We start from the raw sequence: 27,816 nt of genomic DNA on the forward strand, positions 1-27,816 counted from the left end.
TTTCGCACACAGTTCAAAAACGTGCAGGTCAAGTGAACTGGCTGTGCTAAATTGCCCATAATGTCCCAGGACATGCACATTAGCTGGAGTAAACATGGGAAATGCAGGGTCATTGTGATAGGCAGTGAGGTGGGTCTGGGTGGGCTGCTCTTCGGAGGGTCAGTGTGAACCAGATGGGCCGATTCCCACCATGCATTGATTGTTATTGATGAATAGAATCTCTACAGAGGATCCTGTGCAACATGAGAGAGCATGGTGTTATTAGACTACTGATGCACCTTTCCTTGCAAGGGGTTACAGATATTTTAGCAACCTCAAGCATAATGTAAGCAGCAAAAAACGTCAGTAGCGTTGATCAGTAACTTGAATTAGCTCCTCTGTCGGAAAGCTCTTGATAATCCACAGTGTTGCAAGAATGAATATAGCTGTCCTGGCTTTGATGCCTCAGAATTCTGCATAATTGTTGCAAAAGACGAGGAAACCAACTAAGTCTTGGATGTCCCAATATGTACTGCCAGTAAAATGGGCTCATGTGAAGAGCTTTCAGCATACTGCAAATGGACCTAGCTGAGAACTTCACAATCAGCACTTCTGTTATTCTAACCTTGTCTTGAGCTTGCAGCCCGAATGGTCAAGACAAGACTGACCCTGGCTGACGTGAGCCCCATTAGATCTCAAGCCACTGCTCCTGAAGATGATTCAGGTCCTCAAGCATGTTCCTTCATTCCTGATCTGTGACCCAACTCCATGTACTTGTCTTTGGCTCATATTCCTTAATACCTTTACTTAACTAGTACAAAAATTACCAGGAGTTCATGGCTATTGTAGGTATCAGCACACAAATCTTAGTGCCTGAAAAAAAAACTTGCTTAAGAGATCGATTTATACAGCAAGTATGTAAGTGAAACATGGGTAAGGATATGGGTGATCCACCACTTTATCATGTCATCGACTTCTGATGCGAAGTCTGGCTTGTCTTAAACTAGGATGCATCTTTGTAACACCGACTGTATCACTGGCTTGATCCTTAGAATCTGAGCATAAAAAAGTGTCCATTTGGTAAAAGTTTGTCAGGAGAAAACCCAACTAACTACTAATGAGAATTTAGCAATATTATGGCTGAGAAAGGATTTAACTTCTGTAAAAACATGAATTTTGGGGCTGAGAAGGGGGTGGGGGGGTCCACCTGATATTCAACGTAAATTCAGTCAGTAGTCTCAAACTAGCAATTAGTTAAATACCCAAAACACAAAAACCCAACTGCCATAACACTACATTAATCTAATTGTTTGCTATTTGGAGGATGGAAGACAAAATACGAATTACAGGTTAAACAGGTTACAAAAGCTGTGGAGATGTTTCAAACATACTCCCTTCACAGTCATTTCTAGGAACAGGTGTAGCAAAAAGTGGTGCGAATTTATTTCTTTTGAATATTACAAAACAGATTATATAAAAAAAAACTGTCTGTACATAACAGCCACGATACAAAATTGAATGCAGGCCAGTTTTTATAGCTACAGACTGTCTAGTTTCAGGTTCTGCATTCAAACTGCTCTCCACAGGAACTGTACAAACTGGTCCAGACCTGGGAAAACAGCCCAGCTCATTTGCCAAGCCATGAAACAGGTTGGCACCTATCAAATATTTATATTTTTTCATTCCCCCAGTATTACTTATTGTCTGGAATTTGAACACTGTGTAGCTGCCAGATGATGTCCGACAAATTCTTCTGCAAAAACTCGTCCTTTTTACTGTATCTCTCCGATGTAGAGTCTTTTATCACTAGATGCTGAAAGAACTGTTGGAATAAAAAAAGGTAGATTTCAGTTAATGTAAAAATTTTGCCTCATGCCATAGGCAGTTATGAGTTAAACTAGAAAATTGCATTTTTCCAGTCTTAGTCTGAAATATCCAATGCAGTTGATTCATTGTCAATTACAATAGCAATCATTGTAAACAATAAAAGGCCAGAAGACAATTCCTGATGAAGGGCTCTGGCCCGAAACGTCGAATTTCCTGTTCCTTGGATGCTGCCTGACCTGCTGTGCTTTAACCAGCAACACATTTTCAGTGCAGAAGACTAATGCGCCAAGTTCACTCATCAACAATCTAAAGTCACTAGTGAAGTTCATGACTCCAGCAGAAATACTAGTGAAGAGATGCCACTATCAAACGCCAAATACAACACAAAAACTAAGCTGAAACTACTAATTGTTCAACAAATTTGATAACTTGTTCATGTTCACTAGGTATATTACATCATAAAATATTCTAAAAGCACAAATGTGTGTTGTGAGTTAGTTATCTCAACTATGTTTACTAGCAACTTCAGTAGCACTTGGGAATTTTAACTGAAGTTTTATCAAACTCAACTCATGATAAATATGAAAAGAGAAAATCCCTAAGGAAAAGCATGCATTTATATAGCATTTCTCATGTTAAAATTTTACCAAACCAGTTCATAACCAATGCTGAAAGTCTCCAGCAGTAACAAGTGGCTGCATTCTGCCATGTAATACCCATACCCATGATTTGACGAGAACAAACGAACGAAAGCCCAGCAACAACACAATATTCCATCAAAACTGCACTGAAATACTAGCCTCGATAATGTGTTCAAGTCAGTAGTGGTGATTGTAGATGTATTAATAATACTTCTGAACAGATTAAAAACATCTCCAAAGCAGGTAAGACTTGAACTCTGGTCTTCTGGCTCAGAGGACACTCCTCCTCTGGGAGGTGAAGAGTTCTATTAAGTGAACAGAAACTAGATAAATGTGTGGTGAAATGGAGGGTGGAATGGTGCAGTTAGGGAAAGAGAGAGAGCATGTGAGTGTGAAAAATAGGGAGTCTGAAAAATCAGTGTGGTGTAAACCATGATGCCAACTGATGCAGTGCTTGTAAGGTCTTGCCCTTACGTGAGAAGAGCAGACAAAGGAAGCACATGGTGAGGACAGTGTGCGAGAGCACAGTTACCACCTTTGCTGTTTGAATTTGTGTATCACTGGACATCGGAGTGCATCTGGGAAAATTAACAACAGTGAAATTCACAACTAATCTTGGAGGAACTGTTGGACGAAGTTCACAGCACAGAATCAGATAAGTTAATTGTTGTTTTAAGTCTGTCCAAGAAAAAGGCTGCAGGAGTGAGTATAGTGGATTCTTTCTTGATTATATGTTTTTGGAGATAAGTCTCTTGATTAAACTTAAAATATAAGTCATAGCTATTAATTTAACATGGGGCAGTGTTTGTAGAGGAATAAGACGGTGTCATTTTCTGGATCTGTGGATTGTGAAGGAGCAAAAATGGCCTTTATAGTGATGTGTACTTCTTGTCAGATGTGGGAGTTTAAAGAGAGTTTAAGGGTTACTGCGGATTATGTCTGCTATAGATGCTGTTGGATGCGAATCTTATCAGATTGAGTGGATTGGTTGGAGAGACAGATAGAAGTGATGAGGAATTTGCAACAGCTACAGTATGTGATGGATGGCAGTTATAGAAGGGGAGAGAGAGAAGTCTCAGATACAATCACATAGATGGGTTTACTCCAGGAAGGGTGAGAGAGGTCAGCACCTAGGGCAGGAGTCTTTTGTGGATAAACAGGTATGCTGTTTTGGAAAATGTAGGGGGTGATGGATTCTCAGGGGAACATAGCACAAACAGCCACAGTTCTGGTATCGAGACTGGCTCTAATGCAACGAGGGGTACGTCGGCTTCCAAGAGATCAACTGCGTTAGGGGATTCTGTAGTCAGAGGTACAGACAGACGTCTCTGTGGCCCGCAGAGAAAAAGCAGAATGGTGTGTTGTTTCCCTGGTGCCAGGATCAAAGGTGTTTCAGAGAGGGTGCAGAATGTTCTCACGGGGGAGAGGGGCCAGCAAGAGGTCATTGTCCACATTGGAACCAACGACATTGGAAGGGAAAAGGCTGAGACTCTGAAGGGGGATTACAGAGAGTTAGGCAGAAATTTAAAAAGTAGGTCCTCAAGGGTAGTAATATCTGGATTACTCCCAGTGCTACGAGCTAGTGAAGGCAGGAATAGGAGGATAGAGCAGATGAATTTACGGCTGAGAAGCTGGTGTATGGGAGAAGGATTCACATTTTTGGATCATTGGAATCTCTTTTGGGATAGAAGTGACCTGTACAAGAAGGGCAGATTATACCCAAATTGGAAGGGGACTAATATATTGGCAGGGAAATTTGCTAGAACTGCTTGGGAGGATTTAAACTAGTAAGGTTGGGGGGTGGGGGTGGGGGGGGGGGGTAGAGACGGACGAAGGGAGATAGTGAGGAAAGAGATCGATCTGCGACAGGTACAGCTGAGATCAGAAGTGAGTCAAACAAACAAACAAACAAACAAACAAACAGTCAGGGCATGCAGGGACAGGGTAGGACTAATAAATTAAACTGCATTTATTTCAATGCAAGGGGCCTAACAGGGAAGGCAGATAAACTCAGGGCATGGTTAGGAACATGGGACTGGGATATCATAGCAATTACGGAAACATTACTCAGGGATGGGCAGGACTGGCAGCTGAATGTTCCAGGATACAAATGATACAGGAAGGATAGAAAGGAAGGCAAGAGAGGAAGGGGAGTGGCATTTTTGATAAGGGATAGCATTACAACTGTGCTGAAGGAAGGTATTCCAGGAAATACATATAGGGAAGTTATTTGGGTGGAACTGAGAAATAAGAAAGCGATGATCACCTTATTGGGATTGTATTATAAATCCCCCAATAGTCAGAAGGAAATTGAGAAACAAACCTGTAAGGAGATCTCAGCTACCTGTAAGAATAATAGGGTAGTTATGGTTGGGGATTTTAACTTTCCAAGCATCGACTGGGACTGCCATAGTGTTAAAGGTTTAGATGGAAAGGAATTTCTTAAGTGTGGACAAGACAATTTTCTGATTCAGTACGTGGATGAACCTACTAGAGAAGGTGCAAAACTTTACCTACTCTTGGAAAATAAGGTAGGGCAGGTGACTGAGGTGTCAGTGGGGAGCACTTTGGGGCCAGCGACCATAATTCTATTCATTTTAAAATAGTGATGGAAAAGGATAGACCAGATCTAAAAGTTGAAGTTATAAATTGGAGAAAGGCCAATTTTGACGGTATTAGGCAAGAACTTACGAAAGCTGATTGGAAGCAGATGCTCACAGGTAAAGGGACGGCTGGAAAATGGGAAGCCTTCAGAAATGAGATAACAAGAATCCAGAGAAAGTATATTCCTGTCAGAGTAAAAAGGCTGGCTGGTAGGTTTAGGGAATGCTAGATAACTAAAGAAATTGAGGATTTGGTTAAGAAAAAGAAGGAAGCATATGTCAGGTATAGACAGGATAGATCGAGTGAATCCTCGGAAGAGTATAAAGAAAGTAGGAGTATACTTCAGAGGGAAATCAGGAGGGCAAAACGGGGACATGAGATAGCTTTGGTAAATAGAATTAAGGAGAATCCAAAGGGCTTTTACAAATATATCAAGGACAAAAAGGTAACTAGAGAGAGAATAGGGCCCCTCAAAGATCAGCAAGGCGGCCTTTGTGTGGAGCCACAGAAAATGGGACAGATACTAAATGAATATTTTGCATCAGTATTTACTGTGGAAAAGGATATGGAAGACATAGACTGTAGGGAAATAGATAGTGACATCTTGCAAAATGTCCATATTACAGAGGAGGAAGTGCTGTATGTCTTGAAACGGTTAAAAGTGAATAAATCCCCAGGATCAGTTCAGGTGTACCAGAGAACTCTGTGGGAAGCTAGAGAAATGATTGCTGGGCCTCTTGCTGAGATATTTGTATCATCGATAGTCACGGGTGAGGTGCTGGAAGACTGGAGGTTGGCAAATGTGGTGCCACTGTTTAAGAAGGGCAGTAAAGACAAGCCAGGGCACTATAGATCAGTGAGCCTGACTTCGGTGGTGGGCAAGTTGTTGGAAGGAATCCAGAGGGACAGGATATACATGTATTTGGAAAGGCAAGGACTGATTAGGGATAGTCAACATGGCTTTGTGCGTGGGAAATCATGTCTCACAAAATTGATTGATTTTTCTGAAGAAGTAACAACGAAGATTGATGAGGGCAGAGCAGTAGATGTGATCTATATGGACTTCAGTAAGATGTTCAACAAGATTCCCCATGGGAGACTGGTTAGCAAGGTTAGAGCTCATGGAATAAAGAGGGAACTAGCCATTTGGATACAGAACTGGCTCAAAAGTAGAAGACAGAGGGTGGTGGTGGAGGATTATTTTTCAGACTGGAGGCCTGTGACCAGTGGAGTGCCACAAGGGTCGGTGCTGGGCCCTCTACTTTTTGTCATTTACATAAATGATTTGGATGCGAGCATAAGAGGTAGTGTTAGTAAGTTTGCAGATGACACCAAAATTGGAGGTGTAGTGGACAGCAAAGAAGGTTACCTCAGATTACAACAGGATCTTGACCAGATGGGCCAATGGTCTGAGAAGTGGCAGATGGAGTTTAATTCAGTTAAATGCGAGGTGCTGCATTTTGGAAAAGCAAATCTAGGCAGGACTTATACACTTAATGGTAAGGTCCTAGGGAATGTTGCTGAACAAAGAGACCTTGGAGTGCAGGTTCATAGCTCCTAGAAAGGGGAGTTGCAGGTAGATAGGATAGTGAAGGCGGCATTCGGTATGCTTTTCTTTACTGGTGAGAGTATTGAGGACAGGAGTTGGGAAGTCATGTTGCGGCTGTACAGGACATTGGTTAGGCCACTGTTGGAATATTGCATGCAACTCTGGTCTCCTTCCGGATATTGTGAAACTTGAAAGGGTTCAGAAATGATTTACAAGGATGTTGCCAGGGTCCCAGGTTCGATTCCACCCTTGGTGACTGTCTGTGTGGAGTTTACACATTCTCCCAGTGTTTGCATCGGTTTCCTCCCACAGTCCAAAGTGAATTGGCCATGCTAAATTGCCCATAGTGTTAGGTATGTTAGTCAGGCGTAAATGTAGGTGGGTGGGTTGCTCTCTGGAAGGTCGGTGTGGACTTGTTGGGCCGAAGGGTCTGTTTCCACACTGTAGGGAATCTAATCTAATCTAACCTCCTGTATTCCAAAAGGGCATGGGTAGTCCTATTGTGCATGAATAATAATACTGAAAAGTACAAAAAGCAAAAGATTCTGACAATTCAATCAAATTAATCTATTTCTTTTCAGCAAAAAATAAAAAGCTTAATATTTTAGGTGTATTTCATTTGCTCAGCGAAGTGAACATACATCAAAAAGTCTTAACCTTCCCTTTACTAGTTTCAAGTTAGCTACACAATTCCAAACAGTTTTTCTTAAGTTAAAATTGCATAATTATGCTGAATTCTAAACTGTTAGCCACAATAAGACACTTACTAATTGGTTCTTCTGGATGAAAGGACACCTCATTCACTGAGCCTGCATGCCCTGGTAATTTATACAAGATTCTTCGCGACGTTGTATCCCAGACATAAACAAACCTGAAAGAAATGATGCGTTCTCTCAGTGCTGATCACTTATGTCTTTTCAAATAACCTTCAACAACTTGAATACGTAAAGTCCCTTTAGCATAGTAATACCTCCAAAGCACTTTGTTAATATAATACACTCCAGTAATATTCATAGAAGTTCACAAAACTTATTCATTTGGACTGCATTATGCAGAGTGCATTCCCCACTGCCATGTTCCTATCTTTTTAAAATTATCAGTTTTAGAACTTATACATTGTTGGCACAACACATGCACCCAGATTATTAAAAGTTCTGAAGTCAGGTTAAGTTGCTGTGGCATTCAGTTAACACCATTTTGCAACAGTTAAATTTAAAAGTTCCACGGAATTGGTGTTTAAACAATATCCTGCACTCAGCATCCTGATATTTAATAAAAGGTGGTGGATTCAAATACACGTAAACTACACCCACTTTGGTTTCTTTCACAAATTTGTTATTCGCAAATTTGTGCACTTGCGAGGTCAGCGCCAGACCCCATTGTTTTCTCCCCTCAGTCTGAGCACAGTCCTTCACAGTCGATAGGAGAATTATGCAATTGTGGAATCTGAGTTTTCTGTTATTCACACAAAGTCTGTCCCTATTTCCCACAGAAAATAAGGATTTGGTGCTCTAAAGCAGAAAGTATCCTACGGACACGGTGTTCAAAGATACACAGCATGCAGATCCTAGTTTGTCCCAAAGTTCACTCAGCCCAGCAACATTTAACTATATTTAAAAAGCATACAAAATGATCATTGCTTAATTATAAACATCACATCCTTGTGTTAAAGTGTTTATGAAATAATATTTACCTGTCAGCAGATCCAGCAGCTATTTTGCTTCCATCAGTTGACCATGAACATCTCAAGAGGTTCTGCAAGAAGTTGTATAATGTCAAGGGACCAGTATTTTAATATTGAGGCAACGTGACAATGGCTCCCAACTCCCCAATGAAAGGCTCAAATGCTGCAGAACCAACACAACACTGCCCACACCAAATTATTCACGAACCTCTAAACTTGGGACAAGCAATATGAAGTGATTTGAAAGATTCCATGAAGAGCTTTCTGCCTTTATCATCATCAGTGGCTTAGAAATTAATTTTGTTCAACTTCCTAAAACTACTTTAATTATCTGATAGAGAAAAAAATGCGAGGGGACAGCATGGTGACTCAGTGGTTAGCACTGCTGCCTCACAGCGCCAGTGACCAGAGTTCGATTCCAGCCTCAGGCGACTGTGTGGAGTTTGAACATTCTCCCTGTGTCTGCATGGATTTCTTCCCACAGTGCACAGATGTGCAGGTTAGGTGGATTGGCTATGCTAAATTGCCCATAGTGATCAGGGACGTGTAGCTTAGTCAAGGATAAACAAAGTAATAGGGGAAGGGAACTGGTCTGGGTGGGTTACTCTTCGGAGGGTCAGTGTGGACTTGTTGGGTCAAACTGCCTGTTTCCACACCGAAGGGATTCTTCTTCTTCTAATAGAACTGTAATAAGCCCTTTCCCACCATTTAGCTCAACTTTATGTTGCCCAAGACACAAAGTACTATGATGAGGTGCTGGAAGACTGGAGGTTGGCAAATGTGGTGCCACTGTTTAAGAAGGGTGGTAAGGACATGCCAGGGAACTATAGACCAGTGAGCCTGACCTCGGTGGGTGGGCAAGTTGTTGGAGGGAATCCTGAGGGACAGGATGTACATGTATTTGGAAAGGCAAGGACTGATTCGGGATAGTCAACATGGCTTTGTGCGTGGGAAATCATGTCTCACAAACTTGATTGAGTTTTTTGATGTAGTAACAAAGATGATTCATGAGGACAGAGCAGTAGATGTGATCTATATGGACTTCAGTAAGACGTTCGACAAGGTTCCCTATGGAGAATGATTAGCAAGGTTAGAGCTCATGGAATACAGTGAGATCTAGCCATTTGGATACAGAACTGGCTCAAAAGTAGAAGACAGAGGGTGGTGGTGGAGGGTTGTTTTTCAGACTGGAGGCCTGTGACCAGTGGAGTGCCACAACGATCAGTGCTGGGCCCTCTACTTTTTGTCATTTGCATAAATGATTTGGATGCGAGCATAAGAGGTACAGTTAGTAAGTTTGCAGATGACACCAAAATTGGAGGTGTAGTGGACAGTGAAGAGCGTTACCTCAGATTACAACAGGATCTTGACCAGATGGACCAATGGGCTGAGAAGTGGCAGATGGAGTTTAATTCAGATAAATGCGAGGTGCTGCATTTTGGGAAAGCAAATCTTAGCAGGACTTATACACTTAATGGTAAGGTCCTAGGGAGTGTTGCTGAACAAAGAGACCTTGGAGTGCAGGTTCATAGCTCCTTGAAAGTGGAGTTGCAGGTAGATAGGATAGTGAAGGCATTTGGTATGCTTTCCTTTATTGGTCAGAGTATTGAGTACAGGAGTTGGGAGGTCATCTTGCTGTTGTACAGGACATTGGTTAGGCCACTGTTGGAGTATTGTGTGCGATTCTGGTCTCCTTCCTATCTGAAAGATGTTGTGAAATTTGAAAGGGTTCAGAAAAGATTTACAAGGATGTTGCAAGGGTTGGAGGACCTGAGCTACAGGGAGAGGCTGAACAGATTGGGGCTGTTTTCCCTGGAGCGTGGGAGCCTGAGGGGTGACCTAATAGAGGTTTACAAAATTATGAGGGTGATGGATAAGGTAAATAGACAAAGCCTTTTCCCTGGGGTCAGGGAGTCCAGAACTATAGGGCATAGGTTTAGGGTGAGAGGGGAAAGATATAAAAGAGACCTAAGGGGCAATGTTTTCACGCAGAGGGTGGTACGTGTATGGAATGAGCTGCCAGAGGATGTGGTGGAGGCTGGTACAATTGCAACATTTAAGAGGCATTTGGATAGGTATATGAATAGGAAGGGTTTGGAGGGATTATGGGCCGGGTGCTGGCAGGTGGGACTAGATTGGGTTGGACCGAAGGGTCTGTTTCCATGCTGTACATTTCTATGACTCTATGACCATTGTATGCTCCAAGATTGCATTCCTCCCTCATACGGAATCATTATTTACAAGGAGAACATCCAAGAGACCAGCAGATTGTTTTTTTAAAGAAGTAGTCCAGCCGTTAGCTTTGTATTAGTAAAATAATACCCACCTTTTCAAAATTATGCACATTACCCTGGAATATTTTCACACACCTCTCTTTTGGAGCAAATGGACGGATATCCCAGACACGTACTGTAAATCCAAATACAAAAATCATGAAATTTCAGTAATTAAGCTTTTTTTCTGATTTAGAAACATGTTTTTATAACCAAAACAGAAAACTAATACTAAGCAGAGATCATCTCATGTGCTACAGTTGTTGTGATTTACATCAACTTTCACTCAAGCAACAATAATCCCCTCAAGCAACTTAATGCAGAATAATCTCAACAGTTTAAAAAAAAGAGAAGAGCTAAAATCAACAGTTCAGTTCATTAGAAACAAACCAGACAGATTTCAAAAGTTCTCAGCCACAATCTTTGATCTGTGCTGGGTTAGCTAGTCTCAGCTGGGACATAGTTAGTGGAGCTATAATTGGCCTTAATAGCCGTTCATTCGGAAGAAAGGTCCAATAATGTTCCCATTTCTCTTCACTACTTACTAAACCCAACTAAGTGAGTCAGTGGATACTGGACCAGAGCTGAAAATGTGTCGCTGGAAAGGCGCAGCAGGTCAGGCAGCATCCAAGGAGGAGAATCGATGTTTCAGGCATGAGCCCTTCATCAGGAATTCCTGAAGAAGGGCTCATACTTGAAGCTTCGATTCTCCTGCTCCTTGGATGCTGCCTGACCTGCTGCACCTTTCCAGCAACCCTTTCCAGCAACACATTTTCAGCTCTGATCTCTGGTATCTGCAGTCCTCACTTTCTTCTAGAAGATACTGGACCCAGACAGGAATGGCGTAGATTGCTTCCCCCAAAATCTCCAGCAGTCAAATCGCAATGCGTACATCACAAATGACCAATTACATGCGACATTGCAAAGCGACTGACATCAATGGCACATATTCTAAAAACAAGTCCTTCCATAAAAAAGGTAGACTGAATTGGTGGGGTAAATTTTATAAGAAACAAACACTAAACACTAAAAGAAGAATGTGTGAAGTGTGAAAATACAGCATGTGTACAACGTCTTTGGTATTGTAAGTAGCTAAGCCTCACCGTTTAAGGTCATAGGTTTAATTTCCAGTCTGCAGAGTCCACTTTCAGCTGATGCAGCAATTGATCGCAAAAAGTAACCCTAGAAAATGTTGTCATTATGTGGGAGCCTTTGGGCGTTTGTTCCTTCACTCATGTATCTAAACAAAAGGGCTCTCAGTCTTGTCAATTGGCAAAATTGTCATCTGAAAATCAGAAAGCTCTTGGTTGAAAATTTACCCTAGGATCCAAACACGCAGTCTTGATTGATATTCCACTGTTGTACTTGCTGGAAGCAGCATCAAGTCCATCTGCCTTCAAAGATGAACCAAGCAGCAGCAGGGAACTGTAGCAGTCTGACCAGCTACGATCAGAAATACATTGTTTCAAAGGGTAGTGATAGCAGCTCAATTGTAAAAAAAAAACAAGGGGAATTACATGGACTCAAAATCAAAAATCTTCAAAAGTATGGAGAAAATGAGTGCTCTTTTTTGGTGCTGCATTCCATAATTTACTGTTATAGGAGCCTGCGTGAAGGTTGAAAGGAATCTTATCTTACAAAGAATGACTGCATCTTAAAAAGGTAATCCAATAGATTACCAAAGATGTGCGGGTCAGGTCAATGGGCCATGCTAAATTGCTCCTAGTGTTAGGTAAGGGGTATATGTAGGGGTATGGGTGGGTTGCGCTTCGGCGGGTCGGTGTGGACTTGTTGGGCCGAAGGGCCTGTTTCCACACGGTAAGTAATCTAATCTAATCTAAATGAAGTGAATTTGGGACATTTAGTGGATATAGCCATCAGATAGAGACTACAAGCTTTCACACTGTTACTGTTTCAGAAGAGTACATGCATGTCCTGTTTAATTATTATTTTATTTTCAGGCTCTTCAAAAACACAATCGTCACCTCTGCCCTTCTTTACAGAAAGTAATCACACTTTTATTACCTGTATTGTCCATTGAATTAGAAAGGAGGTAAGAGCCATCTCCACTTAGAGCCAAGCCTGTCACAGAGTCTGTATGACCTCGCATAGTATAAATTAACTTGTTTTGTCGCAGATCCCAAACCTAACAGAAGTAAAAAAAAAAGTTAACTTTAATCTCAATTATTTTCCCACAAATAATATTTTACCCACGGACATTGTGGGTAATTTTAGGATTGGAAAAACAAAGTTCATTTACTCTGACGGGTTTTGTGAATATTTGTAGGTTTGCTTGCTGAGCTGGACAGTTCATTTTCAGATGTTTCGCCACCATACTAATAACATCAATGAACCTCCGGATGAAGCACTGGTGGCATGGCCCACTTTCTATGTGTGTGTTTAGGTATCCTTGGGTTGGTGATATCATTTCCTGTTCTTTTTCTCAGGGGGTGGTAAATGGAATCCAAGTCAATGTGTTTGTTGATAAAATCCAACTGGAATTCTATGCTTCTAGGAATTCTCATGCATGTCTCTTTTTGGCATGTCCTGGAATGGATGTGTTGTCCTAGGCAAAGTAGTGTCCTTCCTCATCTGTATATAAGTATATGAGTGACAGTGGGTCATGTCTTTTTGTGGCTCGTTGATGTTAATGTATCTTGGTGGCTAGGTATCTGCCTGTTGTCCAATGTGGTGTTTGTTACATTTCTTGTAAGGTATTTGTAAATTAGATTAGTTTTTCTTCTTGTCTGTACAGGGTCTTTCAAGTTCATTAGCTGCTGTTTTAGGGTGTCGATGGGTTTGTGGGCTACCATGATGTCAAGAGGTCAGAGTAGTCTGGCAGTCATTCCCGAGATGTCTTTGAGGTAGGGGAGAGTGGCTAGGGTTTCTGAGGAATTGGTGGACTGTGTTCATTGGGTACCTGTTCTTTTTGAATACACTGTAAATGTGATTTTCCTCCACTCTGCATAGTTTCTCTGTGCTAGTGTGTGGTAACTCATTGAAATAATGTTCTAATGCAGCTTTGTTTGTGGGTCTTGGGATGATTGCTTCTGTAGTTCAGTATTTGGTCAGTAAGTGTTGCTTTCCTGTAGACGCTGGTTTCAAGTTCCCCATTGGCTCTACTGCAGCATCTGGGAATGGCAATTTGTTGTTGTTTTGCTGCTCTTTAGTGAACTTTATGCCAGGGTATTATTGATGGTCTTGAAGGTTTCCTCTAATTTGTTTTGTTGAGTGATGACAAAGGTGTCATCCACGTAGCAGATCCAAAGTTTGGGTTGGATGATTGGCACAGCTGTTTGTTAGAGTCTCTGCATTATTGCATCTGCTAAGAACCCTGATATTGGAGATCCCAATAATAACCTTACTGGCATACAATTCACTAAAGAGGAGGAAAACAACAAACTGCCATTCCTAGATGTCGCAGTAAAGCGAACAGCCAATGGGGAACCTCAAACCAGTGTTCACAGGAAAACATCACATACTGACCAAATATTGTACTACAGAAGCAATCATCCCAACACCCACAAATAAAGCTCACTAGAACATTATTTCAACGAGCCACCACACACTGCAGCAGAGGAACTACGAAGAGCAGAAGAAAATCATATATATATATATATATATTAGTGTATTCAAAAAGAACGGGTACCCAATGAACACATTCTGCTGACTTCTCTGCAACAAGGAGGGAGTATAAAAGGAAACAATAATGTCAGAAAGGAACCGTGATACTCATGGAGGATGTTAATCTACAGATAAACTGGAAAGGGTCAGATGATCAATATCCCAGAAGCAGCACTAAATGAGGAAATAGAAGAGACCTAAGGGGCAACTTTTTCATGCAGAGGGTGGTACGTGTATGAAATTAGCTGCCAGAGGATGTGGTGGAAGCTGGTACAATTGCAACATTTAAGAGGCATTTGGATGGGTATATGAATAGGAAGGGTTTGGAGGGATAAGGGCCGGGTGCTGTCAGGTGGGACTAGATTGGGTTGGGATATCTGGTCAGCCTGGACGGGTTGGACCAAAGGGTCTGCTTCCATGCTGTACATCTCTACGACTCTAACAAACCCAAACAAGCAGACAAAACATGTCCAGAAACCGTAGCCACTCTCCCCTACATCAAAAGATATCTCAGATATGCCAGACTACTCAGACCTCTTGGTATTACGGCAACCCACAAACCCACTAAAACAGCAGCTAATGAACTTGAAAGACCCTATACATACGAGTAAAAAATGAGGTCTGCAGATGCTGGAGATCACAGCTGCAAATGTGTTGCTGGTCAAAGCACAGCAGGTTAGGCAGCATCTCAGGAATAGAGAATTCGACGTTTCGAGCATAAACAACAAGCAAAATTAATGTCATTTACAAAATACCGTGCAAGGACTGTAACAAACACTACATTGGACAAACAGGCAGAAAACTAGCCACCAGGATACATGAACATCAACTAAGCCACAAAAAGACATGATCCTGTCTCACTAGTATCCTTACACACAGATGAGGAAAGACACCACTTTCACTGAGATGACACATCCATCCTAGGTCAAGTCAAATAGAGACACGCACATGAATTCCTTGAAGCATGGCATTCCAACCAGAACTTTAACAACAAACATTTTCTCAGGGGGTGGTAAATGGGAACAGAGTCAAAAAATAGGAAGTGACATCACCAAAGAAACTTAAACACAAATAGGAAGCAGGCGATGCCACCAGTGCTTCATCCAGAGGCTCACTGATGTTCCCTAGTATGGTGACAAAATGTCTGAAAATGAACCTTCCAGCTCAGTGAGCAAACTTACATCCAGTTCACTTATTCTTTTTGCATCTGCAAAGTAAATGCAGTGTATTATAAGTTATAATATGTGCTCCTCCACGCGATACCACACAATGCGCAGTTTGTACAAAATAAAAGCAAATTACTGCGGATGCTGGGAATCTGAAACCAAAAGAGAAAAAGAGAGAATCCAGAAGAGCTTTGACAAAGGGTCAGTTAGACTCAAAAAATCAGCTCTTTTCTCTCCTTACAGATGCTGCCAGACCTGCTGAGATTTTCCAGCATTTTCTCTTTTGGCGCAGTTTGTACAAGTGTCCCTAAATTTTACAAAGCTACACAGGCGTATTATAGGTTTACTCCTTGAATGATCTGGAGGAGAAACCAAGCAAAAATAAATAACCATAAACTCTGTCCTACGATCTTATACTCCACAACCACTTGATGAAGGAGCAGCACTCTGAAAGCTGATGCTTCCAAATAAACCTGTTGGACTATAATCTGGTGTTGTGTAGTCTTTAACTTTGTACACCCCAGCCCAACACCGGCACCTCCAAAGCATAACTAATTATGTTTTACTTATCTTCATGAATGCCAAAAAGAAAACATTTTTCCTGTACTATGACTCAAAATATAATTGCATACTTCCCATATGGCTGTTACAGAATCTTCTGACTAGACATTTGTGCTTGACAGCTTCAGACTGGCTCGTTAGCTTATCACTGGACTAAGTGTAAACCCACCACTCAGTTGTAGAGTGCCCAGGAAAGGGACGAAGGAGAATAGTGGTTATGCTCCACAAAGTGAATTGCCTTCATTTCAGAAGTAGCTGTCCATCAAAAAGTCTTTTGAAAATCTCCTAGGATATCATACAGCAGGTTTCAATTGAACAGATTGATCAGAGAAATGCAATGTTCTGTTCCAACCACTGAGATCAATTTGTGATTGCAGAAAATTAATACTGCTCCAGGCAAATCTCAGGGAAGCAGCTTTAGATAGGATATGTTTAATGCTCTGCATTTAACAGTTATTGACATTTTTAATCACTCTGACACCAAACTACCTTTCATACAGCAGGCCCTAAAATCTCTCTACACTTTATAGCAATATCTACCATTAATCAACGTTAACTTTGTATTGTATTCTTTGCTGGACACGAAGAAAGAATACATTAAATAAAATCCTCAGATACAATGCTGATAACAAATGATGCACCTAAGGAAGTGGTGGCTTCAGATAAATGTTTCGAGGCATGTAAATTTCCAGATTCCACAGCTTGAAGTTAGTTTGGTCAAAGTCATCAGTGTGATTTTTTTTAAAAAATTAAGTAAAGGAACCCAAGGTCCTTCAAGAATAAAGAATGCACCAGTTTAATGTGCATTCTCAATGGCAATGCATCTACCAAACACAGTGGCACTTGCCAACCAATCAGCACTTACCACTCATATGGTATAAAATGTTTGTTTTCCTCCAAAATTGATATTCTTGAGAATTGTCCTGACGAGGGTAAGAGGAAAAGGTTCAACAAAATACGTATTTTCTCAAAAAGGTTTCATATGTCAGGTGAAACCTACTGTGGGTTCATAAACATAGATATATGCATTTTACATGTTGTAGCAGTGCTCACAAACCGACTTGATACAAATCACTTCCTTCAGAACCACCAGATCAAGGTATAGAATAGGATACAACTAAAGCTTATCTTCTAAAATCCAGGGCAAGGACTAGAAGATCAGTACTCACGATGCAACTGTACTTTCTGAAATTCACCCAGGAACAAGGAAAGAAACTTTGAAAAAAAAGTGTTATTTTACCAAAAGAACTGCAGACATAAATTTAAATGGATTCCAAACTCAGCACTGCTTTTTTTCTTGTTAATTAGTTCACTTTCATGTAGCTCACAAATCATACTGATCACCTTACCTTTATGTCATTATCAATACCACCAGAGATAATCTGATCGCTTGTGTCATTAAATGTTGCGGCAAGTACTTGATATGTGTTCTGAAATGTGTGGATAGCAGCTTTCTTCCGAATATCCCAAAGCTAAGGAACCAAATTATATGGAGAAATAAATTAAAGAAAATAAAGATAAGCGACAAAAACAATTGATGTACTTTTCATCTTTATATAAATGATTTGGATGTGAACATAGGAGGTATAGTTAGTAAGTTTGCAGATGACACCAAAATTAGAGATGTGATGGACAGTGAAGAAGGTTATCTCAGATTACGAAGCCTTGATCAGATGGGCCAATGGGCTAAGGAGTAGCAGATGAAGGTGCTGCGTTTTGGGAAAGCAAATCTTAGAAGGACTTATACACTTAATGGTAAGGTCCTAGGGAGTGTTGTAAAACAAAGAGACCTTGGAGTGCAGGTTCATAGCTCCTTGAAAGTAATTGCTGGTAAATAGTAGTGAAGAAGGTGTTCGGTTTGCTTTCCTTTATTGGTCAGAGTATTGAGTACAGGAGTTGGGAAATCATGTTGCGGCTGTACAGGACATTGGTTAGGCCACTTTTGGAATATTGTGTGCAATTCTGTTCTCCTTCCAACGGAAAGATGGTGTGAAACTCGAAAGGGTTCAGAAAAGATTTACAAGGATGTTGCCAGAGTTGGAGGATTTGAGCTATAGGCAGAGGCTGAATAGACTGGAGTTGTTTTCCCTGGGGTGTCGGAGGCTGAGGGGTGACCTTATAGAGGTTTATAAAATCAAGAGGGGCATGGATAGGATAAACACAAGGTCTTTTCCCTGGGGTGGGGGAGTCTAGAACAGAAGGCATAGGCTTAGGGTGAGAGGGGAAAGATATAAAAGAGACCTAAGGGGCATCTTTTTCACACAGAGGGTGGCACGTGCATGGAATGAGCTGCCAGAAGTGATTGAGGCTGGTACAATTGCAACATTTAAAAGGCACTGGATGGGTATATAAATAGGAAGGGTTTGGAGGGATATGGGCGAAGTGCTAGCAAATGGGACTAGATTAGGTTGGGATAGCTGGTCGGCATGGACAAGTTGGACCGAAGGGCCTGTTTGCATGCTGTACACCTGTAGGATTCTATGTAAAAGAATAGTCAGTCAGTCTATCTATATATAGTTTGCACACTGCTTCCAAAAACACAACACATCTTTTTAAACAGGGTTTTATACCAGGCTGGGTTTTATTTCTATTGCTCATGCAAACAATCCGACCATGAATCTGTTAAATGTGTGCTCCTCTTCTAAAGGCACTAATCTTTGCTAGGGGTTCAGCTGAACAATTGCTGCAAACCTTTTGTACTTTTTAATCAAATGGCAACTCTTATGTTCGAGGCTAGAGGGTAGCTCTCACTAAGTTGAAGGTGACAGCCAGCCAAATCATGTAACTAAATGGCAAATCAGCAGCAGAAATCCTGCTGACATTTCACTTCCTTACCTTGCAATGCTGATCGAGCAACTATAGCCCTTGCTCAAATTAGCAGATTCAGCACACATCCAATGTTAAACTTGGTATATTTCTGGTCTGTCTGATGCTGCTATTCACCCGTTAAACTTGCTGAGCTATTGACAGAGCCCCACGTCCTGAAAAACACTTATCCCAAGGAAAGGGTAGTGCATTCATCTCCCCAGTCCTTGGCAAGATAATTTCATCCCTAGAGCTTCTGCTTTAGAATTTCTGACTGTTCAGTTTTTGCCTCATGAACCTTTGTCAGTAAAACATAATATGCCCTAATATTAATTGCAATCACCTTTACTGTTCCATCATCACTTCCTGTACAGACTAACTGTGGTCCTCGTCTTGCTGGGTAACATGAATTCACGAAGGAAGTATGCCCTTTCAACCTCTTGACTCTTTCACCCGTTTCACTGTCCCACACTGCAACAGTTTTATCTGTTGATGCTGAAAAAAGCATGCTGAAGAAAAAGCAGAAAAAATAAACCAAAGACAAGATAGCTTCAAAACAGTAGTTCAAATTTACAAACATTAAACCAGCATTTAAATTGGGATAGACTGCGACGAGGAATGGGGGCAGTGAAAAAAAGTATAACTTCTGTGGTTTTAGAAAAGCTTATCAACTCAGTTTCTTGTAATTCAATAAAATTTATTTATGGTTGCTTTTCTTTCATCTGCTTGATTTGCCACAGTTTATCAACTAGTGGCCACTGCCAATGCTCATAGCTGAAGCTTCCCAAGATGCCCAGGGAACCATTTTGATTAGACTTGCAAAGTTGAAAATCGATAGCATAGGTTTGATATATACTCAAAAAAAAAATGCAGGAGCTGCAGACATAAATTAGAACAATTAAATGATGCATAATTTTGATTTTATAGACCAGTAGATTCTGGAAGGAAAGAAATACACGGAATCCCTACAGTGGAGAAGTAGCCCATTTGGCCCATTGAGTCCACATTGATCTGCTGAAGACCAGCCCACCCTCCTTTGAATAATCAAAATTTAGCTGAATTTTTTTTTATGAAGTACAAAAATACAGTACCTGCCATCTGTGTTATAATGCAATTCCATAACTGCTCCACTGTGGCCTTTTAATGTAGCATAGTTATCACAGTCCCCATACACATTCCACAACACTAAAGAGAGAACAAGACAGAAAAACATGAAGGACCTTAAACCTGACACAGCTTTTGAGAACTTCATGAGATTAAGAATTTCACAAGCTCTTACATGAAAATACTAGAAATACATTCATGCAAGGGTAGAGACTCATTTGCAAAGTTTTTTTTGAATTAACAGGAGGGACAGGCAGAAGGCAAGGTAAGAAATGTTAACAAATGGCTGTATTAAAACTGAAAAAACCCCCAGCAGTAATGCAGTAGGCCAGGTAGCTGCTATAAAGGGAAGTTCATGTTTGAAAGCCTCATGTGAAACATAAAACCTTATATGGATCTACTGCGCTGAAAGTCCTTTTTCTTGCTGCATACATTAACAGTTGACAAATGGCCTACACTCTAGAAACACCATTTCTGCTGTTTTCAGATATTGGCTAACCTGTTACTTTCTATTTTCAACTGTCTGCAGCTACAATCGTTAGCTTTTTTCCTTTTTGAAAATCATCAGGGAAAGTATCAACTGACATTTTTACACACTTTAACAAATCAATAATATTACATTTCTATACCAAAACTGAGAACATCCTTGCAACATTCCCCACCGTAAGCAGCAGTTCTTGTACTGTACACCGAACATACTTACATCTAATCAGTCACATTTCTAGTGGGTCAGGAAAATTGCAAAAGTATTCAAGTTGGTTTCAGTATGGAAATGTGACTAAAACTGGATCAATGCCTTAAAATGTTTTTATTTTGTTTTAACATCTGACAATCCAGCTCAGAATCAATGTTAGAAGTACATTACAAATACATTCTACGGCCACTAGAGCTATTCAAATTCACATTAGAACAAATTGTATTCCAGCACAGATGCTTGTTTGCTACACAACTGATCACATCAAACTAGACCCAAAATGATCATTAATGACAAGCAGTTCAGGCAAGCATTCAAGAGCTCAAAGTACTCACTTCAGAGACAATCCAAGTTGAGAAAAATAAATGCTGGGTATTTTTACAGCTTGAGATGAACAGAACATGGACCTACAATGTACTTTAGGAACAAAGGAAACAGGAAGCAAGCCAGTCAGCCTTGGAGTCTGTTCTGCCAGTTGGCCCATAACTACCTATCTTTGACAAATGTTGCTTGATACCTTTACATGACAGAAATTCAACAGTTGTGGACCTAAAACTTCAATTTGATCCACCATCCACAACTTTTACTGGGGATTGGGGAAAGAGGACAGTCAGATTCACAGATTGATTGAAAAAGTTCTTCTTGTTTACACTACTGAATGGTTTAGCTCTAATTTTGAGATCATCTCCCCTTTCAATGGAATCCTTTCTGCATATACCCTAATGATACGTGATCACTTCAAGAAACTCAATTAGAACACCTCGCTACTGTTAAAACTCCAGTGAATACAAGAAAAGTTTATGCACTGCATCTTCATATTTTAACCCATTAAACTGTGGCATCATACTGACAATTCCAGGACATACCCTGCCTAAAGCTAATGTATTCTTCAAAGCTGGTACCTAAAACCAAATATAATACTACTGGTAGGCTGCAGCCAAGAATTATACAAGTTGACACATTGTCGCCTCACTCTTCAATGAGATAAAAGGCAACATCCTGTTAGCTTTTCCAATTACATTCTGCATCTATGCAGTAGGTTTTAGTGGTTTGTGTACATGGATAGTGAATTCTCTCCAATAAAGTATTCAAATTTGAACTTTTTGTATCCAAAGTGGGTGACACCTTACTTCTACCATCACACTTTACAGTGCTGTCATATCTGATTCATATTAATACATTAGGGTAAAGAACAGCACCACTATTAACAAAAGGATTAGGACATTACATAACAACTCCAAAATTTGATTAGGCTCCCTTACAGTGTGGAAACAGGCCCTTCGGCCCAACAAGTCCACACCGACCCTCTGACAAATAACCTACCCAGACCCATTTCCCATCTTACTCATGCGCCTAACACAATGTGCAATTCAGCATGGCAAATTCACCTGACCTGCACATCTTTGGCCTGTGGGTATAAACTGGAGCACCCGGAGGAAACCCATGCAGACACGGGGAGAATGTGCAAACGCCACACAGAAGAGGCTGAATCGAACCTGGGTCCCTGCCGCTGTGAGGCAGCAGTGCTAACCACTGAGCCACCATGCCACACCTAACATTACATAACTGCAAAATAACTGAAGTTTACTTATATCTATCTGCTTAACAGAAGATGAAATAGTCTGTCACTTACGTATGAGTCTGTCAAATCCAGAAGATGCCAGTGTTGATCCATTTGGGTGGAACTTACAGCAGTAAACTTCTCCCTCGTGACCTGTTAGAAGCATTATAGGAGCTTGAAGACTTGATGTTCTTGGGGGACCCTAAACAATTGGCAGTAAAACAAATGAGAAATTTGATCAAGGTGGCAGTCCAAACACCTTTTCCCTCCCCCCACACTACAACATGTTGGACAGGCTGCACGGACCATGTGAAATTGGAAAAGTCCTCAAATCCAAACTCCCAAATTAAATGACTATGCACACGAGGCAAACTGGAATCAATACACATGCCCCACTAATCTAATTCATCAAATTTCAAAACCAGAGTTTAACCAGCAGAACCCCGGCAATCATTACAATAGAGCCTCAACTTGGACTCATATTTGACTTACATCTCAAATTAAACTGCTTGCGCTAATACAAAAGTCATCTAATCAGTAATACTAGAACAAACTATGCAGTATTCTACAAGCGACCTCAGCAGTGTCCTGTATAGCTGCAACATGACTGCCCAACTCTTATACTTAGTACACTGAGCAATGAAGGCAAGCGTGCAAACACTTTTATCACTACACTCTCTACCTTTGAATCCACTTTCAAAGAAAATATGCATCTGCACCTCTAGTTATCTTTGTTTGGCATCACTCCCCAGAGCCCTAACATTAACCGTATAAGTCTTGCCCTGATTCAGCTTACGAAAATACAACACCTCACATTTATCTAAACTAAATTCCACATTTGACTCCTCAGCCCATCTGGTCAAGGTCCTGTTGTACTCTGAGATAACCTTCTTCACTGTCCACTACACCAATTTTGGTGGCATTCGCAAACCATACCTCCTACATTCACATCCAAATCTTTTACATAAATGTCAAAAAGCAGCTGAACCAGCACCATTCCTTCTGGCACACTACCGGTCACACGCCTCAAACTGGATAAAGAATCCTCCACCACCACCTTCTGTCTCCTACCTTCAAGCCAATTTTGTATCCAATTCACTAGCTGCCTCTGGATTCCGTGTGATCTAACTTGTTGAAATCCACATAGGCAGTGTCTACTGCTCTGCCTTCATCAATCTTGTTTGTCACTTCAAAAAAAAACTCAGTTACGTTAGTGAGACACAGTTGTCCCAGGCACAGCGTTGACTATCACTAATTAGCCCTTGCCATTCCAAATACATGTAAATCTCATCCCTCAAAATCCTCTCCAACAACTTGCCCATTACTGATGTCATACCCACTACTCTATAGTTCCCTTGCTTTTCCTTACCACCTTTCCTAAATAATGGCATCACATTAAGACATCCAACACCTCTTCTCTATCCTTCTCCACAATAAATATTTATGCAAAATACTCGTTTAGTATCTCATTAATCTCCTGTGGTACTACACATAGATGGCCACGCTGATCTTTAAGGGGTCCTATTCTCTCTCTAATTACTCTTTTGCCCTTAATATATTTTAGAATATCTTTGGATTCTTTTTAACACTATTTGCCAAAGCTATCTCACTTCTCCTTTTTGCCTTCCAGATTTCCCTCTTAAGTATACTCCTACAGCCCTCGCACTCCTCTGGTAATTCACCTATTCCCAACTGTCTATACCTGACGTATACCTCCTTTGTTTTCTTGAGCAGGGCCTCAAGTCTCTAGTTGTCCAGCATTCCTTACACCTACCAGCCTTGCCCTTGGCAATATTGTCTCTGAACTCTTGTTATGTCATTTTTGAAGGCCTCCCATTTCCCAAACGCCCCGTTCCCTGTGGCTAGCTTCTCCCATTCAACTTTTGAAAGTTCCTGCCTAATCCCATCAAAACTGGTGTTTATTTCAATTCAGAACTTTAACTTTAAGATCAGGTCTATCGTTTTACATAATTATTTTAAAACTAAAGAATTATGATCACTAGCCCAAAATGCTCCCCACAAACACCTGAGCCACTGAGACCATAAGACATAGGAATGGAAGTAAGGCCATTTGGCCCATCTGGTCTACTCCGCCATTTAATCATGGCTGATGGGCATTTCAACTCCACTTACCAACATTCTCCCCGAAGCCCTTAATTCCTTGTGACATCAAGAATTTATCAATCTCTGCCCTGAAGACGTTTAGCGTCCTGGCCTCCACTGCACTCCGCGACAATGAATTCCACAGGCCCACCACTCTCTGGCTGAAGAAATATTCTGTTCGAAATTTACCTCCTCTAATTCGAAGGCTGTGCCCATGGGTCCTAGTCTCCTCGCCTAATGGAAACAATTTCTTAGCATCCACCCTTTCCAAGCCATGTATTATCTTGTAAGTTTCTATTAAATCTCCCCTTAACCTTCTAAACTCCAATGAGTACAATCCCAGGATCCGCAGCCATTCCTCATATGTTAGACCTGCCATTCCAGGGGTCATCCATGTGAATCTCCGCTGCACACGCTCCAGTGCCAGTATGTCTCTCCCCCTCCCCTCCAGTGTGGGGCCCAAAACCGGACACAGTACTCCAAAGGGGGCATAACCAAAGCTTTATAAAGGCTCAGTAGCACATCATTGCATTTATATTCCAACCCTCTTGAGATAAATGACAACATTGCATTCACTTTCTTAATCACGGATTCAACCTGCATGTTTACCTTTAGAGAATCCTCGACTAGCACTCCCAGATCCCTTTGTACTTTGGCTTTATGAATTTTCTCACCATTTAGAAAGTAGTCCATGCTTGTATTCTTTTTTCCAAAGTGCAAGACCTTACATTTGCTCACGTTGAATTCCATCAGCCATTTCCTGGACCACCCTCCCAAACTGTCTAGACCCTTCTGTAGCCTCCCCACTTCCTCAGTACTACCTGCCTGTCCACCTAACTTCGTATCATCGGCACTTTGCTAGAATGTCCCCAGTCCCTTCATCCAGATCATTAATATATAACATGAACAGCTCTGGCCCCAACACTGAACCCTGTGGGACACCGCTTGTCACCGGCTGCCATTCCGAAAAAGAATCTTTTATCCCAACTCTCTGCCTTCTGTCAGACAGCCAATCCTCAATCCATGCCAGTAGCTCACATAGCAAACACCATGGGCCCTCACCTTACTCAGCAGCCTCCCCTGTGGCACCTTATCAAAGGTCTTTTGGAAGTCTAGATCGACCACATCCACTGGGTTTCCCTGGTCTAACCTACTTGTCAGCTCTTCAAAGAATTCTAACAGGTTTGTCAGGCATGACCTCACCTTACTAAATCCATGTTGACTTGTTCTAATCCAACCCTGCTCTTCCAAGAATTTAGAAACCTCATCCTTACGGATGGATTCTAGAATTTTACCAACAACTGAGGTTAGGCTAATTGGCCTATAATTTTCCATCTTTTGTCTTGATCCTTTCTTGAACAAGGGGGTTACAACAGCAATCTTCCAATCATCCGGGACTCTCCCTGGCTCCAGTGACTTTTGAAAGATCTCAACCAATGCCTCCGCTATTTCCTCAGCCACAACCCTCAGAACTCTAGGATGTATCCCATCGGGGCCAGGATTTGTCAATTTTAAGATCTTTTAGCTTTTCTAGCACTATCTCTTTTGTAATGGCAACCATACTCAACTCAACCCCCTGACTCCCTTTAATTGTTGGGATAGTACTCATGTCTTCCACTGTGAAGAATGACGCAAAGTACTTATTAAGTTCTCCAGCCATTTCCTTATCGCCCATCACTAGCCTTCCAGCTAGTTTGAAGTGGCCCGTCGTTTGTTTCTTATGTATTGAAAGAAACTTTTACAATCATTTCTAATATTACTGGCGAGCCTACCTTCATATTTGATCTCTCCTTCCTTATTTCTCTCTTTGTTATCCTCTGTTTGTTTTTGTAGCCTTCCCAATCTTCTGATTTCCCACTGCTCTTGGCCACTTTATAGGATCTCTCTTTTTCTTTGATACATTTCCTGACTCCCTTTGTCAGCCATGGCTGTCTAATCCCTCCCCGGATAATCTCTCTTTTCTTGGGGATGAACCTCTGTACAGTGTCCTCAATTATACCTACAAACTCCTGCCATTTTTCCTCGGCTGTCTTCCCCGCTAGGCTCTGCTAGCAGGGAAGACAGTAGAGCAAAAATGGCCCTTGCCCTGCCTTACTTCCCAAAAGAAGGTCAGGTTTTACTGCTTCTCTAAGAGGTACACCCATATATTGAATAAGATTAATTACCTACTTAATGGAAACTTGCCCTTCAGCATAACAAATCCACACTGACCCTCCAAACAGTAACCCATCCAGAACCCTTCCCCGACCAATGCACCAACCACTATGGGCAATTTAGCATGGCCAATCCACCTGACCTGTACATCTTTGGATTGTGGGAGGAAACCCACACAGACACGGGGAAAATGTGCAAATTCCACACAGACAGTCACCCGAGGCAGGAATTGAGCTCAAGTCCCTGGTGCTGTGAGGCTGCAGTGCCTTACCACTGAGCCCACAATAAGAAAAAGAATAAGAAAATTTACTTGTACACACTTAATAAATTCCTCTCCAACCAAGCCCTTAACATTATTTCAGTCCCAGGCTATGTTCGGCAAGTTAAAATCCTCTACCATTATAACATTATCATTCTTACAGATATTTGAGATCTCTTTACACATTTGTTTTTGAATTTCCTGCTGACTATTGGAAGACCAACAGTACTTCTAAAGATATATTGATCAACCTGTTCAGACACGTCATGACACACCTTTGGAGCAGGAAGGATCTGAACCTGGAACTTCTAGCCCAGAGGTAGGGACACTACAAATCTACCAGAAGTGTAATCAACTAACCAAATTATTGATTGTGTGTCATTTACAGACAGCTTGTTTACTACTGACATTTTAGTTATTTTCAGTCATTATTAAAGGCAAATGAGATAATATACCACTCTGGGAAGTGCAGATAAAATATTAAATCAAAGCTACATCTCCCAGCTCAGGACAAGACCCCTTCACATTGTTTCAAAGATGAACAGGGACATTAATGTTTACTCCTCAGTCTACTCCAGGGCTGTTGTTGTGTCACCATAATCTTGCCAGACCATAGAGGCTGCTCTCTTATGAGAGAGAAGGGATTGGTGGTGACTTAACCAGAGGGCCACCACAGGGGAGAGGTTGAGAAGGAGAGTCCTTCATGGTAAATCAAACCGGTGATGGGAATTGAACCCAGGACACAGCTCTGTAACTAAGTTACACCAATTCCCACATCAAGGATATGGGGAGAAGTTGAGGGAAATGGCACGGGATGAATGGCTCCTCGAGAGGGCCAGCACTGACAGGACGGGCGGAACGGCCTCTTCTGACACGGTGTCACTGAGGCGCTTTCTTTGCGGATGGTGAGAGTGAACCCCGCGGTGAGTGACAGGCCCGAGGGCGGTTACAGGGAGCCCTGGCTGGCTGACTGACTCCCTCCAGGCCGGGCCTCACCGCCTGCTGCGGGACTCCCGGCACCACCTCGTTCCTCGGCCGCTTGGTCGGAACCAGCGCCATTTCTTGCGCCTTGCGCTTCTGATCGATCATGGCCCTGCCGCTGTGTCCGAGCTGCCGGCGGCGGATTCCCTCTCCCGGAGCGAGCGCCTTCACCTCAGGGGTCTTGTCCCTCACCGGATTCACCTCACAGCAACGCCGCCCCCCATTGCTCAACCACCCGGCGTAGGCC

The 27,816-nt window shown here is 41.6% G+C and overlaps 1 protein-coding gene across 1 annotated transcript; it reads right to left on the minus strand.

The window, feature by feature from the left end:
- Nucleotides 1-1,400: 1,400 nt before the first annotated feature.
- Nucleotides 1,401-27,767, minus strand: snrnp40 (small nuclear ribonucleoprotein 40 (U5)). The gene is made up of 10 exons (XM_060847127.1): nucleotides 27,585-27,767; nucleotides 22,145-22,274; nucleotides 19,805-19,898; nucleotides 19,057-19,222; nucleotides 17,258-17,380; nucleotides 12,583-12,703; nucleotides 10,611-10,693; nucleotides 8,294-8,355; nucleotides 7,368-7,471; nucleotides 1,401-1,801 (listed from the first exon to the last, which is right to left on the minus strand). The coding sequence occupies exons 1-10, from the start codon at nucleotides 27,675-27,677 to the stop codon at nucleotides 1,752-1,754; spliced, it is 1,026 nt and encodes a 341-aa protein (XP_060703110.1). The 5' UTR covers nucleotides 27,678-27,767; the 3' UTR covers nucleotides 1,401-1,751.
- Nucleotides 27,768-27,816: the final 49 nt, after the last annotated feature.

Source organism: Hemiscyllium ocellatum, chromosome 30, assembly GCF_020745735.1.
Source record: "Hemiscyllium ocellatum isolate sHemOce1 chromosome 30, sHemOce1.pat.X.cur, whole genome shotgun sequence".
NCBI lineage: Eukaryota > Metazoa > Chordata > Chondrichthyes > Orectolobiformes > Hemiscylliidae > Hemiscyllium > Hemiscyllium ocellatum.

What these genes read in the sequence shown, in the direction of transcription:
- snrnp40 (XM_060847127.1), bottom strand. Translation starts at nt 27,677, where the DNA reads ATGATCGATCAGAAGCGCAAGGCGCAAGAAATGGCGCTGGTTCCGACC. An exon ending in CGGGAGTCCCGCAGCAGGCG is followed by an intron (nt 22,275 to 27,584) that starts GTGAGGCCCGGC and finishes CCAATTGTTTAG; the next exon opens with GGTCCCCCAAGAACATCAAG. An exon ending in GTATTGATAATGACATAAAG is followed by an intron (nt 12,704 to 17,257) that starts GTAAGGTGATCA and finishes TACTTCTGTTAG; the next exon opens with GTTTGGGATCTGCGACAAAA.